The sequence below is a fragment of the Sceloporus occidentalis genome, unplaced genomic scaffold (genome assembly GCF_023333645.1).
Source record: "Sceloporus occidentalis isolate IW3139 unplaced genomic scaffold, rSceOcc1.0.p SCAF_1, whole genome shotgun sequence".
In the NCBI taxonomy this organism is placed as follows: domain Eukaryota; kingdom Metazoa; phylum Chordata; class Lepidosauria; order Squamata; family Phrynosomatidae; genus Sceloporus; species Sceloporus occidentalis.
In genome coordinates, this window is record NW_028316981.1 from 169,359,877 (window position 1) to 169,374,485 (window position 14,609).

At 42.3% G+C, this 14,609-nt stretch overlaps 1 protein-coding gene across 7 annotated transcripts in view; it reads right to left on the reverse strand.

Moving 5' to 3' along the window:
• Positions 1–6,459: 6,459 nt before the first annotated feature.
• Positions 6,460–14,609, reverse strand: part of LOC149322705 (retinoic acid receptor gamma) — a 99,224-nt gene continuing 91,074 nt past the window's right edge. For all 7 annotated transcript variants that reach the window (XM_089481749.1, XM_089481759.1, XM_089481755.1 and 4 more), the window contains 4 exons: positions 12,739–12,915; positions 12,020–12,224; positions 10,183–10,341; positions 6,460–9,121 (listed from right to left, as the gene is read on the reverse strand). In XM_089481749.1, coding sequence (XP_089337875.1) covers positions 8,940–9,121; positions 10,183–10,341; positions 12,020–12,224; positions 12,739–12,915 — 723 coding nt within the window. In that variant the 3' untranslated portion in view covers positions 6,460–8,939. The remainder of the gene's footprint in view (positions 9,122–10,182; positions 10,342–12,019; positions 12,225–12,738; positions 12,916–14,609) is intronic.

Consider the following 14,609-nt stretch of genomic DNA (forward strand, 5'->3'; position numbering starts at 1 on the left):
TGCAGGGGTGCATTAATTTCAATAGGAAAGTCAGCTGTGCATGCAGCACCATTATGTCTTTTAAAACAGTGAGGTCTAAAAGTATAAACTGCAACTATTTTTTTCCACTTCCTTCTAACTGTGTACACTTCAAGAGGTATTTCTGAGCCTGTTGATAACTTTTTTGTATTCCACAGTATTCACTTTATTCATTCTCCTGAAATGAAGGAAAGCAAAAATATTCCTGGCATTTAATTCACAGGCTTTATAAGGTACTTAATTTTTCAATTATTTTTTACTTTCATCTAGGCTGCATAAACGCACTTATAAATATCTTTCTTAAACTAAACGCTTGTTTAAAGCTACCTTCTGCAAACCTGTTCCAGATATGTTGGACTACAGCTGCTGTCACCCCCGGTCACAATGCCACTGCTGATGAGCTGATGGGAAATGTGGGCTGGAACAGATGGCCCTGAAAGGGCGTCTTGAAACCGCTGCTTCTGAAGACAGACTGGGGCTACAGTAAACACATGCCACGTTCCCAATCCACCTTGAACCCAGATGATCTGTTCTTTTTTCGGCCAGGGAAAAGTTGGCTTTGCAGGTCCTGCTGTGGCATGTATACACCACGCTCCCAGAACGTCATGAAGCCGCCCCTGTCTGCACAGCCACATAGCTTCAAGCAGGCTTCCTGGTATAATTGGGATGTGGGGCATCTAAACACCATGAGCCAATGATGTGCCGAAGCAGGCTTTTTTGGGCAGTCTGTTCCAGCCCCAAAATTTTTATTTTAAATTTTTATTTATTTTTATTTTGTTCATTTTTAATTAATTGATTTTAATTTAATCTAATTTTATTTTTATTTTATTTTATTAATAGTTATTCTATTTTTCTTTTTATCTAATATTTTTATTTCTATTTTTAAGTTTTATGTTTGTGTTTTATTATTTCATTTATATCATTTTTCTTTTCATTATTATATTTTATTTTATTTTTTATTTTTATATTATTTTAAATTTAAATTTAATTTAATTTTACTTTATATATCTTATTATATATTTAATTTAATAAATTTTATTTTATTTTTTATTTTATTTCTTGCATTTCTTTTCTTTTCCTTTCTTTGATATTAATATTTTATATTATTTACCAGTAGGCCAAGGGTTAAGGTTAACAGATCAAGCTAGACTTGATTTAGGCTTCAGAGTAGTATGAAGGAAGAGGGTTTCATTTGGCCTAAGCAGACCAGTTGATGATGGGATGTTTTGAAGAGCTTTTATTCATAGGATCACCATAAAGAAAAGTTGACTTGATGGCAATGAACAGCAACAATGCATTTCACAAGAAAGAGAAAAACATTAGTTGCTAATGTTGCTTCTCTGAAGGTGCCAGCCATAGATGCCAGCAAAACGTCAGGAATAAACTCTTCTAGAACATGGCCACATAGCCCGCAAAACCCACAAAAACTGTTAGTTGCTAATGTTTGTGAATTAAGCTGCAGGTGAAAAGGAACATTAAGGGGTAACTGATTGTTGTTCCCCTTTACATTTTGTACCCTGTGTGTGTGTATGTACTTTCAAGTTACCTTTCAATTTAAAGCAATCTCATGAATTTCATAGGGTTTTCATAGGCAAGGAATACTCAGAGGTGCTTTTGGAAGTTCCTTCCGTTGAAATATTTTGTAGACCACGTGCCTCTTATTTCTTTTGATATGCTCACCCCACACAGGTGACTGTCTTTTACCAGATGAGGGAAAGTCCAGGTGTAAATTAGATCTGGCAGGTGGTTGTGCTTCCTTTGTCCCATTATTTTAAGCCAGGGATGGGGACAACATGTGGCTCTCTTGATATTGTGGGATTCCAGCTCCTATCAGCCCTAGCAAGGATGACCAATGGTCTGGGATTTACAGGAGCTGTAGTCAAGAGTTCTTCGGAGTGCCATAGATCTTGCTTCCCTATTTCATTTCAAATAAATGTAATGTATGTGCCTTGAAATCACCTACTGGTTTCAGATGATCCCATTAATTTTGTATGGTTTTCTGAAGCAAGGACTACTCAAAAAGTGGAGGGTTTTTTGTTTGTTTCTTTTGTTTTTTGGTTTCTACAGCATGTATTTAGCTGCTAATGTGGCTACAGGAGTAAGAAGAATATTACCAGCAAAGAAGAATCAGACAGAACAGGTGTGCTGGGCTTCAGCTTTCTTCTGGCCACAAATCCAAACCATTTTAACTTTTACCCTTACGCCACGAGTATGGCTTGCAGTGGGGACAGAGATGATTTCATGTTTTTAGCGGTACGCTTTGGGCAGGGAGGGGTTTCTAGAGAAATCAAAAGGTATAGAAAAATGTAAGTATTCACATATGAACACCAGTTTTTCTATTTCTAATGTTCCTGCTCTTGTAGCCTATTTGAGAATGCAATATGTAAGAAGTGTCTCTTCAGGTTGAGGGAAATCAGATAAATGATGCATCCTTTGCCTTTGTAAGATCACTCACACCACCTGCTGGAAAAATACACAACTACAACTGTATTTGCCTGAATTTTGTTTCAAATCAGAGGTGCACAACTATGCATGCTATACTGCTCTTGCATTTGCCCCTACTACCAATATCAAACTTGCCACCACAATTGCAGTGGTACTGCATGGTGCATGAGGTTGTATGCATATTGATGTTTGCAAACTAGGAGATACAGTGGGCCCTTGCTATCCACTGGGGGTTGGTTCCAGGACTCCCTTTGGATAACAAAAACCGTGGATGCTCAAATCCCATTAAATACAATGGCATAGTCAAATTGTGACCCTTATATAAAATGGCAAAATGATGGTTTGCTTTGTGGAATTTATACACTTAAAATACTTTCAAACTGTGGGTGTTTGAATCCATGGATTAAAAAACCCATGGATATAGAGGGCTGACTGTCCTTACATACATTCATACAGCGCAGGTAAGATTTGGTGAACTCAGTTTGAATCTCTCCTCTCCTGTTAATTCATGCTATGGCTATAGCTTTCTTCTACCACCAATCCCCTCCCAACTCTTTTCTGCAATATATAAACAGTAAGATTCCCTTACGGGTTTGTTGTTTTATACCTTACAAAAATGTGAAGATTAATATATGTGAAATAATTTAAAAGTTTTTTAAAATACTTTGCCAATGCTTTGTGTTATTACATTTACTCCTTTTATGATTCCCATGTGGAGGGAGGGAAAGATCTCTATAGGATGATTAAGAAAGAATAGTGCAAAACTGAGTACAGCTTTACATTTGCACCATTCTTTTTGAATTACAGTACTTGGTATTCTCCAACCATGGTTTTGAACTATCTTGGGGGGGGGGGGGGTTTCAGGCTATGAGGCCATGTTCTAGAAGAGTTTTTTCTTGATGTTTCACCAGCAGTTGTGGCTGGCAGCTGTTGGTGAAATGTCAAGAAAAAACTCTTCTAGAACATGGACTCATAGCACAGAAAAACCCACAAAAAACTGGGTGCTGGCCATGAAAGCCTTCAAATTCATGTTTTGAACTATATTTCCCAGTGGCACAGTGGCAAATTCTGATGTGCAGAAGCTCATCATAATCCTGTGCATCCAAAAGCAACCACTCAACATGACTATAATCCTATGTATAATTTATCTGGGAGCAGTACTTACCTCTGCCTGTTAAAACATACTGAGCTCTAGCAAAAGATTCCACACTAAATGAAATGTAACCTTTAACCTTGGATGTGTATATGAGTTAAATTTTAGACTCCTTGAATGAACAGATCTATAAAATACAAGAATCCACCCTTTCTTATTTCTTCTTTGCTTCCTCATTCTTCTAATGTCTTACAAAATATATACTTGGCCCTCCACTTCTGCAGATTTGATTATTTGTGGTTTTGATTAATATGTTCTCTAATCTCTAAGTCCTCCAGCACAATTCTATTGGAAGTTTACCATAGAGCTGTGTTGGAGAACCTAGACGTCCCAAGAGAAAACACTTCTCTAGGCATTTGTAGGTCCTCCAGCATGGTTTTATGATCAACGTCTGGCAGATGTTGACCATAGAATTACACTGGAGGACCTGGAAATTCCTACAGAGGTGTTCTCTTGGGTAGTGTTTTTTTATTTGTGGTTTTTCCACATCCATGGGGGTCCTGTGCCCTAATCCCAGCAAATGTGGAGGGACCACTGTATAGCAAAACTTAAAAGCATCATTATAATTTCATCTCATTTGGCAGACTGAGGAAAACTCTTTGGTTTCCCTGTTGCTCTAGCAGGTGACAGAACTGCTTCTGTTCTGAAGGCAAATTCTCAGAACTGTGCTCCTCCTCCACAACCGACAATTCCCATTATCCTCAGGTATCACGTGCAAGACAGGGATAATGGAAACGATAGTTCAATCCCACCCCCACACCCCACCAACAACTAGTAGATTGGGATAGGATGAGATATAAACTTCAAACCAAGGACCAGAATGCTCTATGACAATAAAAATAACATAATTCAAGACCAGGAAGGAATAAAAAGATGATGGATGCAATACACAGAAGAGTTATATAAAAGATGATAACATGAAGGACATATGGAACGAAGAGCTATATGAAGATGAACCCCAAATTCTAAAAACTGAGGTGGAAGCTGCAATAAAGGAAATGGCAAAAAACAAGACTCCAGGAAAAGATGATATTCCGATAGAACTGCTGAATCCACATTGAAAGAGTTAACTCTAGTACTAACCAACATATGTCAACAGATATGGAAAATAAAATGATGGCCAACAGATTGGAAGTGATCAATATACATCCCCATCACAAAAAAGGAGACACAAGAGACTGCAGCAACTATAGGACCATAGCACTAATCTCCCATGCAAGCAAAATCATGCTCAAAATTCTGTAGCATAGGCTACAACCATACATGGAGAGAGAAATCCCAAAGGTCCAAGTAGGGTTAGGAAAGGAAGAGGCACCAGGGATCACACTGCAAATATACGATGGCTAACAGAGCGTAGCAGAGACTACCAAAAGAAAACCAGCATGTGCTTTGTAGACTATAGCAAAGCCTTTGACTGCATAGATCATGAAAGGCTATGGAACGCCCTTAAAGACATGGGAATTCCAACACATCTGATAGTCCTGATGATGAATCTTTACTCACGACAAGAGATTCTTGTCAGAAACAGAACAAAGAGAAACAGAATGGTTCCCAATTGGCAAAAGAGTCAAACAAGGCTGCATCCTATCACCCTATCTATTCAACTTATATGCAGAACATATCGTAAGAAAAGCAGGCTTGGACTTGGAAGAGGAAGAAATATCAACAATCTGAGATATGCTGACAACACCATAATACTAGCAGAGAACCTCACAGACCTAGAACAACTACCTGTACTAAGGAAGATCAAAGAAGGAAGTGCAAAGGCAGGCTTACTGTTGATCATAAAGAAAACAAAAATAATGATCACAGAAAACTTACACACATTCAAAGCAGACAACAAGGAAATAGAAACAGTAAGAGTTCTCATATCTGGAATCAAACATTTATCAGAACGGGGATGCAGCCAGGAAATCAGAAGATTAAAAATGGGGAGGATGGCTATGAAAGAACTAGAAAAGATCCTAAAATGCAAAGACATACAACTCAGCATAAAAATAAAAATCATACAAGCCATTGTATGCCCTATTGTATGGATGTGAGAAGCTGGACAGTCAAGAAAGATGATAGGAGGAAAATCAACTCATTTGAGATGTGGTTCTGGAGAAGAGTGCTGAGAATTCCATGGACAGCCAAAAGGACAAACAGATGGGTCCTAGAGCAGATCAAGCCAGAAATGTCCCAAGAAGCCAAGATGACAAGACTTAGACTGTCATACTTTGGACACATCATGAGAAGGCATGAATTGTTGGAAAAGACAATAATGTTAGGAAAGGTGGAGGGATGTAGAAAGAGAGGAAGGCCACAGATGGACTTCATTAAAGAGACCACAAATATGAGTTTACAGGAGCTGGGCAGAGCAGTAGAGGACAGGAGGGCCTGGAGATGTCTCATCCATAGGGTTGCCTATGAGTTGACATTGACGCGAAGGCAGTTAACAACAACGATCACTTGGAAAGGGCAACATACACAGCAATATAGATAGAACTAAACTGATAGTAAAAATAAGCTGATAGTATAATTCAGCACAGACAAGAACTCAACTCAGTGTATATGTATACGCCTTCAAGTTGCCTATCAATTTATAGCAATCCCATGAATTTCATAGGGTTTTCTTAGGCAAGGTTTATTCAAGAGGTGATTTGCCATCACCTTCCTCTGAACTATATGGGGGCAAATCTATGAAAGGCCCCTCTGGGATTGGCATGTGCCTCATTGGCTGGGGATGATGGTAGGGATAGTTCAAAATATCTGGTGGCTTCCTGCTCATGAATTCTTAATTACTTCCATGTGAAAACAATGTGTGTACCAGCAGAGAGACAAACAGACTTACCCCAAAAGTGTTTCAGTTTCCATGACTTTATTTTGCAAAAATAGAAAAGCCCCCTCTTCTGCGGCACAGCTGGGAGCGCAGGGGAGGAGAGACCACTCTAAAATACCATGGAACATTGGTCTGTAAACATCACAGAAGGGCTTTACCCTCTTTTTCATCCTGCACCTTCCCCCTCCCCAGCAAACAGACACTGTTTTTAAGGCCTAAGGTATTTACTTATTTCAATGTGGCAGCTTTAAAACATCTGGGGGAGAAACTGAACTAGTTCAGCAGAGCTCCTGTTCCTTGGGGTACAGTTTCCCACCATGACCTACTTCCCTTGGAGGAAGAGGCCCACCATGCTCCCCATTCCCTGGCGTCAACAAAGGCAAAGGAAGAAACCCTCCCAGGTGTCTGCAAGACATTATTGTGTCATCATTGAGGGAGTACCCTAGCTTTCTTCCAACTGAGTGCCTTTTGGATGGTTCTACTGGGCCTTAGTGTGAGAGCTTAGGAATCATGGCCAGCACAACCTTCAGCTCTCACCCTAAGGCCCAGCAGAAGCATCCAAAAGGCACCCAGTTGGAAGAGAGCCAGGGAGCATCCCCAATGAGGACACAAAGTCCTGCAAACAAAGGGGCTGCCCAGGCTGCCTGCTTTCCTTCCCTGCTTAAGATTCAGCAGGAGGAGATGGAATAGCAACTGCTCTTGGTGAAACATCAGCAAAGGGCAATGATGTGAGGACAGATCCATCCCCTTGTAGTGTCCGGGTTTCATTCATTTCATATTACTCGAAACAGAGTGAAACCACCAAGTCTTTCAGCCAGACCTCTGTCCTCTAGCAATAAGAAAGAGCATTGGCTTTTCTCTTTATTTGGTCCACTGGAGATGCAGTGATGGAGCAAAGCACGTCTCCTTATTTATTTATTGGTGGTGGGCAGGGAGGAGAAAGATTGAAGAGTGGATGGGAAGCTGAACCAACTCCCTACTGCGTAATTAGTCCCCCTTTCCCCCTCCATCAAAGTGCTGGAGAAGCAGAGTTAAAGACCAGTTGAGGAAGCCATGCTCCAATGCCACACCCTCCATACAGCTTTTGTGGAGGATAGTTGGCTTCTCATTGTGTGGGGTGTTCCAAGGGAGACCTCCTGTAGGACAGCACTGTAAAACTAAGTCTGCCACTCTGCACTCCTAACCTCCACCATATTCTCAATATCTTTGGTATCTAGTGTCCTTTGGGGTCTGTCTCCCAGAATTCTTAGCACCAGGGTCAAAAGCATCCCAAGCAAAACAGATACAGTGTTTCCCCCCACCCCAACCTGATACCCCTTTTGCCTTGGGAATGGGGGAGCAGTGAAAGGACCACCAGCCCCACTCCACCTCAAAACCCCACTATGGGATTGATCTTTGCCTCAAACAATAAAACATTAGCAATTTATACAGCTTAAACAAAAACAAAAACCCTTTCCCCCCACCCTCAAAATGCACCTTCCTCTCTCACACACATTTCCCCTTCTCTCTCTCCCCCAATCTCTCTCTCTCTCTCTCTCTCTCTCTCACACACACACACACACACACACACACACACACAAAATCCACATCCCATTGGAATCCATAAGAGATGGATATTAACCCCACAGGCACCCAAAGAAGCCCACCAACAGGGATGTGCTGTGTTGGAAGTCCTCCTGACTTCACTCTCCCCATAACCCCATGGTCATTGGTCCAAGTTCCCCAGGTGTGCAGTGGGTTCGTGGTGGGGTATGCTGGTGGTGTTGGCAGATGAAGGGCATCCCTCTCGTCTTCAGAAATGTGAATAAATAGTATCCCAGATGCTTGGAGTTCTTGGCTTGGGAGGTGGAAGGGTAGAGCTGACCTCCAGACAGGGCAGGAGGTATGAACCATTGCAAGAGGGCCCAGATGTGTTGCAGCTCTTGAGCCCTCTATCAGCTCTTGAGGTGCCCCTCTCCCTTTTTCCCCCTCAGGGATGAGAAGTCCAGGGGAATTGCACATTTGGAGCTTAGCCCATTTCAAAAGGAAGGGTTCTCAGAGTCTTAAGCCCCTTGGGGACTTGTCATGTCCTAAATATTTGGCTTGAGACACCCCGACTCTGTCGGACAGGCAATCAGGCAGACTTTGGCAAAGCTTCAGGGTTTGGGAGGGACGGAGGCAAAGGCTTCAGAATATATGTCCAAGGCCCCATACAGAAAAATGGGTTAAGGCAAGAGGCATACAGCCACCTCTCCCCACATGTCAACAAACATAGCAGAGAGGGGAACATGGCACCTCCTAGTTGGTCTTGCATGTTGCCATTACACCTAGCTCTGGCGGATGGACCAGGAGCAGGAAAGGCAAGCATTTTTTTAATATATATATATATATATATTTTAAAAAGAGTCCTGGAGAAAAGAGGCAGTGGGAAGAATGGAGGATATACAATGTAAAAGGGGTTCCATTCCCCTCCCCATCACCCCAATGGCCTTTCCCCACTTAGATTCTGTGTCTCTGGAGATGCTAGGGGGCCTCCTCTTGGCTCTTGGTGTCAGCTGGACTCTCCTCGGTGTTGGGGGGTTCGGCTAATGGTGGGGGCTGTGACAGCTCATCTTCAAACATCTCAGGATTCTCCAGCATTTCTCGGATGAGTGGTGGCATGGGGCCAGGGATTTCCATCTTCAGTGTGATGGCTCGTTCAGCACCTGTTGCACCAGGGGAGATGAAGGCAAAGGTAGTCATCAGGAGTTGTGAGTTACCCAAGCAGGAAAGCACACAAGAACAGCTGTGCTGCAGGCTTCATTAAGAGCCAGCTCAGGGACAGTGCTGCAAGCACATGACAGGAGCCTTTGCACTGAATCCAGGAGAAGCCTACTGCTCATGCAGAGGTGGGGGGGGGCACATGGCCTATGGATCACATGCAGCCTCTCCAAGCCATCATTTCTGTGGCCACCAGAAACATTCCCATCCTTCCTCCTGCATCTCCACAAAAAACAGTGCAGTTCCAGTGGGCAACTTGGTGTGTGCCGGGCCTTTGGTTCTAATTAAGCACATTGTGAGGTGTGCCTGTTTAGAAAACATTGGCTAGAATTCACTGTCATAATTACAGATGCATGATTTAGAGTTACCAATTTGTAACATTGGTATCCATAATCTCTATGTATTCACAATCATGGCACTATGGTCACAATTGTAAAAGTACACCCAATCCTGTGTTACAGGTCACCTGATGCTGCAAGAAATGGAGGTCTGCTGTCCTTTCAATCCAAGCACAACATAATGACATTTCCAACCCCTTCCTTCCAGTGATCTTCAGTGCAAGGAGACATTGTGACAGCAATCCTACTTTCAATTGTCACACTGGAGAACAATGGATGAGGGGGAGCATCAGTATGCTGTATCCTGCTCAACAGAATGGGCCTCCATTAATAGAAGCATTTGCTGTTTGGTAAAGCAGAACTGAGGGGGTCAGGTTGGACCAGGAACCTGATCTAGGATCAGACTTAATTTCACTGATAAGCTCCAACACCTCCCATGGGAGTGATGGATTTCAGACACAAAAGCCACTACAAATGATTCAACATTTTAATTTTAGAAGCTTGGATAGATTCAGACTGATCTTTATCACTGGATGGCCATTAGGGCTTCCTCCACAGGATGTCAGGTGCTCAGAGAAAATGGCATATATCGACCTCATGAGCATAATGCTCAATAAACCTGCCTGCATGCCTGTCTGTGGAAATTGCCTCAACAACTTTGTGCTCACCTTTGGTGCTGATTCCTCGCAGGTCAGTGATTTTCATCAGCATGCGAGGGAACATGTAAGGCTTGTTGGGCCGACGTCGACGAGCATAGATCTTCAATGCTTCTAGCAATGGCTCCTGCAGCTTGTCCACTTTTTCTGGCTCTTCTAGGTCCATTCGATCTGTGGAGAAGAGAAAGCCATGGAGCACTGCTTGTCAGTTGGTTTGTGTTTGTTCTGCTGCTTTTGTAGGATGCCTTCATTCTTTCAAAGAAATGTGGGGTAGGAAATGTAAAAAAAAATAAAAAACCATATCCTTTCACCAGAAGTAAATTACAGCATCATAGAGATTGGCAGTGGCATCACTAAAGTTGGCATCACCCAGTGCAGTAACTCACGGTGCCACCCCACCACACACATTGACCTCCTCCCATACCATACTTTATAAAATCCTTCATAATGCTTTTTGTACTAATGTTACTTATAAATCATAATTCCCATATACCACTGAGTGTAATGGCAATAGAATCATAGAATAATAGAGTTGGAAGAGACTACAAGGGCCATCCAATCCAACTCCCTGCCATGCAGGAAATCTAAATCAAAGCATACCCGACAGATGGCCATCCAGCCTCTGTTTAATGACCTCCAAGGAAGGATATTCCACCAATCTCCGAAGGAGTGTGTTCCACTGTTGGACAGCCCTTACTGTCGGGAAGTTCCTCCTAATGTTGAGGTGGAATCTCTTTTCCTGTAGCTTGCATCCATTGCTCTGGGTCCTAGTTGCTGGAGCAGCAGAAGACAAGCTTGCTCCCTCCTCAATATGACATCCCTTCAAATATTTAAACAGGCTATGATATCACCTCTTAGCCTTCTCTTCTCCAGGCTAAACATCCCCAGCTCCCTAAGTCGTTCCTCATAGGGCATGGTTTCCAGACCCTTCACCATTTTGGTCACCCTCCTCTGGACATGATCCAGCTTGTCAACATTCTTTTTAAACTGTGGTGCCCAGAACTGGACACAATATTCCAGGTGGGGCCTGAGCAGAGCAGAATAGTGTTACTATTACTTCCCTTGATCTAGACACTATACTTCTATTGATGCAGCCTAAAATTGCATTGGCCTTGTTAGCTGCCACACAAACAACTAGCAAAATTAAAATTATACCTTCTCTCCTCTCTTTCTACTGTAGCATATAGCACAGTAATTCTTAAGCTACATGATGTGAGTGATGAGCAGAGCCCCCCCCCCCCATTTGCCATAGCAATAGAAATAGCAAGTACATTTCTATACTGCTTATCAGTGCACTTAAGCACTCCCCCTAAGCGGTTTACAAAGTGTAAGCTAATTGCTCCCAACAATTGGGATACTTATTTTAGTGACCTTGAAAGGATGCAAGCCTGAGTCAAGCTTCAGCCCTTGTCTGGTATTGAACTCGCAACCTACACCATATTTCTGCCCATTGGCTACAATGGTTCCCTTCTTTCTTGGAAACTCTTCAGAGAGCAGCAGCCAATATTGTATATAGAGGTTGGACCTCTTATACCACTTCTGAATAGCACTGATCTTAGAGCAGTTTTTCCCCACCATCTGGAAGTGATACACTGTAATTCCCATCCTCCTCCAGCATGACTGGACCTAAGGGATATGGGAGTTGTCTAATACTTCTTGCCTACACCTTGGCAAAAGAAAGTAGCCATAGCCAGCACACTTACCTGCTTCCAGAAACAGCCCGATAAATTATGCTTGCAAAGCACTCTGTCTGCAACGATCAGAGACCTATTCTCAAAGAGATAATGTTGTGACCTTTATCTCCAGCTAAACATAAAGGTTGCAGAGTGTGCAACAAGGTCAGCATTACCTCCGCAGATGAGGCAGATTGCACTGAGCAGGCCTGTTTCGGTATCATCCATCTCAAGAGGCAGCAATTGCCCAGCAAAGGCAAAGACCAAGTCTGTGAGGGGCCCAAATCCAGCATTGTGCATCTGTGTGCGGTTCAGGGTAAGCCCATCTGAGAAAGTCATAGTGTCCTGCTCTGGAGTGTAGCGAGTGCAAATACGGAGCATCTGGGGATGGGAGGGATAGAGAAAATGGTCAAAAAGGGTGTTGTGGGAGGAGACAGATTTACTGAAAGTGGGCCTGCATGAAAGGCTGCATCATGTGCTCTGTGACTTTGCATAGAGACAGGAGCTAGTACCCAAATTACAGCCTTTCAATTATGTTCTGCCATTTAACCCTACCACAGTAGTCTTGGAAGAATTTGGAAAATGGCTGGTGAAACATCAGCAGCCAAGCAGCAGAGATGAAATGGCAAAGGATGAGGCTTTGCAACTCCTTGTATGGCTCTCCCCCCACCCCACACTTTTCAAGTCTATGCATAGACTTGACATTTTGGAAAAATCAAGTCCCTTGGATTCTATTTTTATTTTTGTAACTGCTGTTTAGGTTTCAGACTCCACAACAGCCCCTTGTAAATGCAAATCTCTACCCACATCCCCAACAGGTGTATACAGGCATCCTACCCACCCACCCCACTTTTCATCCCCAGCACCAACTGGCTGCTGCAGCTCAGTCCCTCACCAGGATGTCAAGGCAGGCTGCCTTGAGCAAGGTGATTTGGTCAGCAATACTGAGGCTGGTGAACCCTGGCAGACGCTTGGCAAATTCCACAATCTTGATGATGCACTTGGTGGCCAGTTCACTGAATTTGTCCCATAGCCCCAGGTCCAGCTGCACCCTGTGATCCGCACTAGAGTTCTGGATGGGATGCAGAAAGGATAAGATATCAGGTACAATTGCTGCTACTCTCACATCATCATCCTTCTCACTTTATGCATGTGAGCACATGCACCCCATTAGAGAGGGACCAAAGGGTGTTGCTGCATTGCCTGCCTCTCACCAGCAGTCACCCCCCCCTTTTTTTTTTTTTTTGGTCCCTTACAGTAAAGCTGCTGGTTGTGGCTGGTGCCAAGAGTAAAACTAGACAGTAGTCTTTAAAGCTAGATTCTGCAATGCCATCAGAAATGTTTTCTGTTGGGAAAGATAGATTTAAAAAAACTGGAGAACAAACATGGATCACTTCTTCAATGTAAGATAACAGCAGCAAGAATATTGTTTGCTCAAATCTGGAAATGGACTGAAGCGCTGATGATGGAAAAATGAGTTGTTAAGGTGTCTGAGTCAGCTAAAATGGCCAAAATAATGTGAGTTTTCAAGGATAAGTCAATTGAAGACTTTTTGAAAGATTGTAAAACGTTTATGGACATTTTGAGCAATAAGAAATCTAGTGATGTAATAATCTGTGGCTAAGGTTATTAGTAATTTTAGTAGGCTTATTTAGTTGGATCTGTTATGGTAGAATAATATTTTTTATTTTTCTTTGCACTATAGTCAGGATTGGCATGCTCTGCTGTATATTAGTTTATCTCAGGTCTTTTTTGCTTTCTCACTCTTCTCTCCCCCCCCCCCCCACTCTTTCTTTTATTTCTCCCCCTTTTCCTTATCTTTTTCTCTTCTTTCTCCTTTTTTCTGCTTTGGTTTCCTTATCTTTGATTGTATATTATTTGGATGGTAAATTACATTGTGTATTAAAATTATTTTAAAAATCAGTTTAAAACTGGTCAGTAGTCTTTAAACTTTCCATTTTTAGTTCCACCTCTGAAAGGTGCAATCCATTATCATTATCATTACTACTACTACTACTGTGTATAGATATCTTTATCCTCTCTTAGTACTATTTTCTCCCCTCCTTCCCATTTTCTCTATCCATCTTTGTCTTAAAAAAAAAACACCCTCCTAAATAACCAGAAGCACAAAATAGTGATGGTACTACAGGTGCAGCTCACTTTCAGTGAGAACATGGCTATCTAGACATCTCAGGGTACCAGCTGAAAACCTAGACATCAAGATAATCCCACATCCCAAGGAAAGTATTGATTCAAAGTAAGTCCACACAACCCATTTTGATAAAATGGTTTAATATGTGTCTCTAACAGCCTGTATGGCTTCAATTTGATACTATGTTCTGTCACTTTCCCTAGTGTCTTAATAGGAAAAGCTGGTACCCTTGGACAGTAAGCTTTATTTTACTATTTTTAAAATTACATTTAGCCTCACATTTCCTCCAGTGAGCTCAACTTGACATATACAGGTCCTCCACCCACTTTATTCTAACATCAGCCCTACAAGAAAGGTCAGACTCAGGATGTCCTCAGCCAGAATATAATATTCTATTACATCTCAGTGGCTTAACATGCTGCCCCTTGAAACAATCATTACGCAGAACAAGGGTGAGAATCATGAAGCCCCCAGATGTTGTTGGGACTGCAAAGCCCTGCACCACTAGCCAGCATAGCCAATATCAAGGAATGCTAGGAACTACAACCCTACAACATCTACAGAGTCATACAATTAAGAGATAGGGTTATCTTTTTTAGTTCTCCCAATTTGAA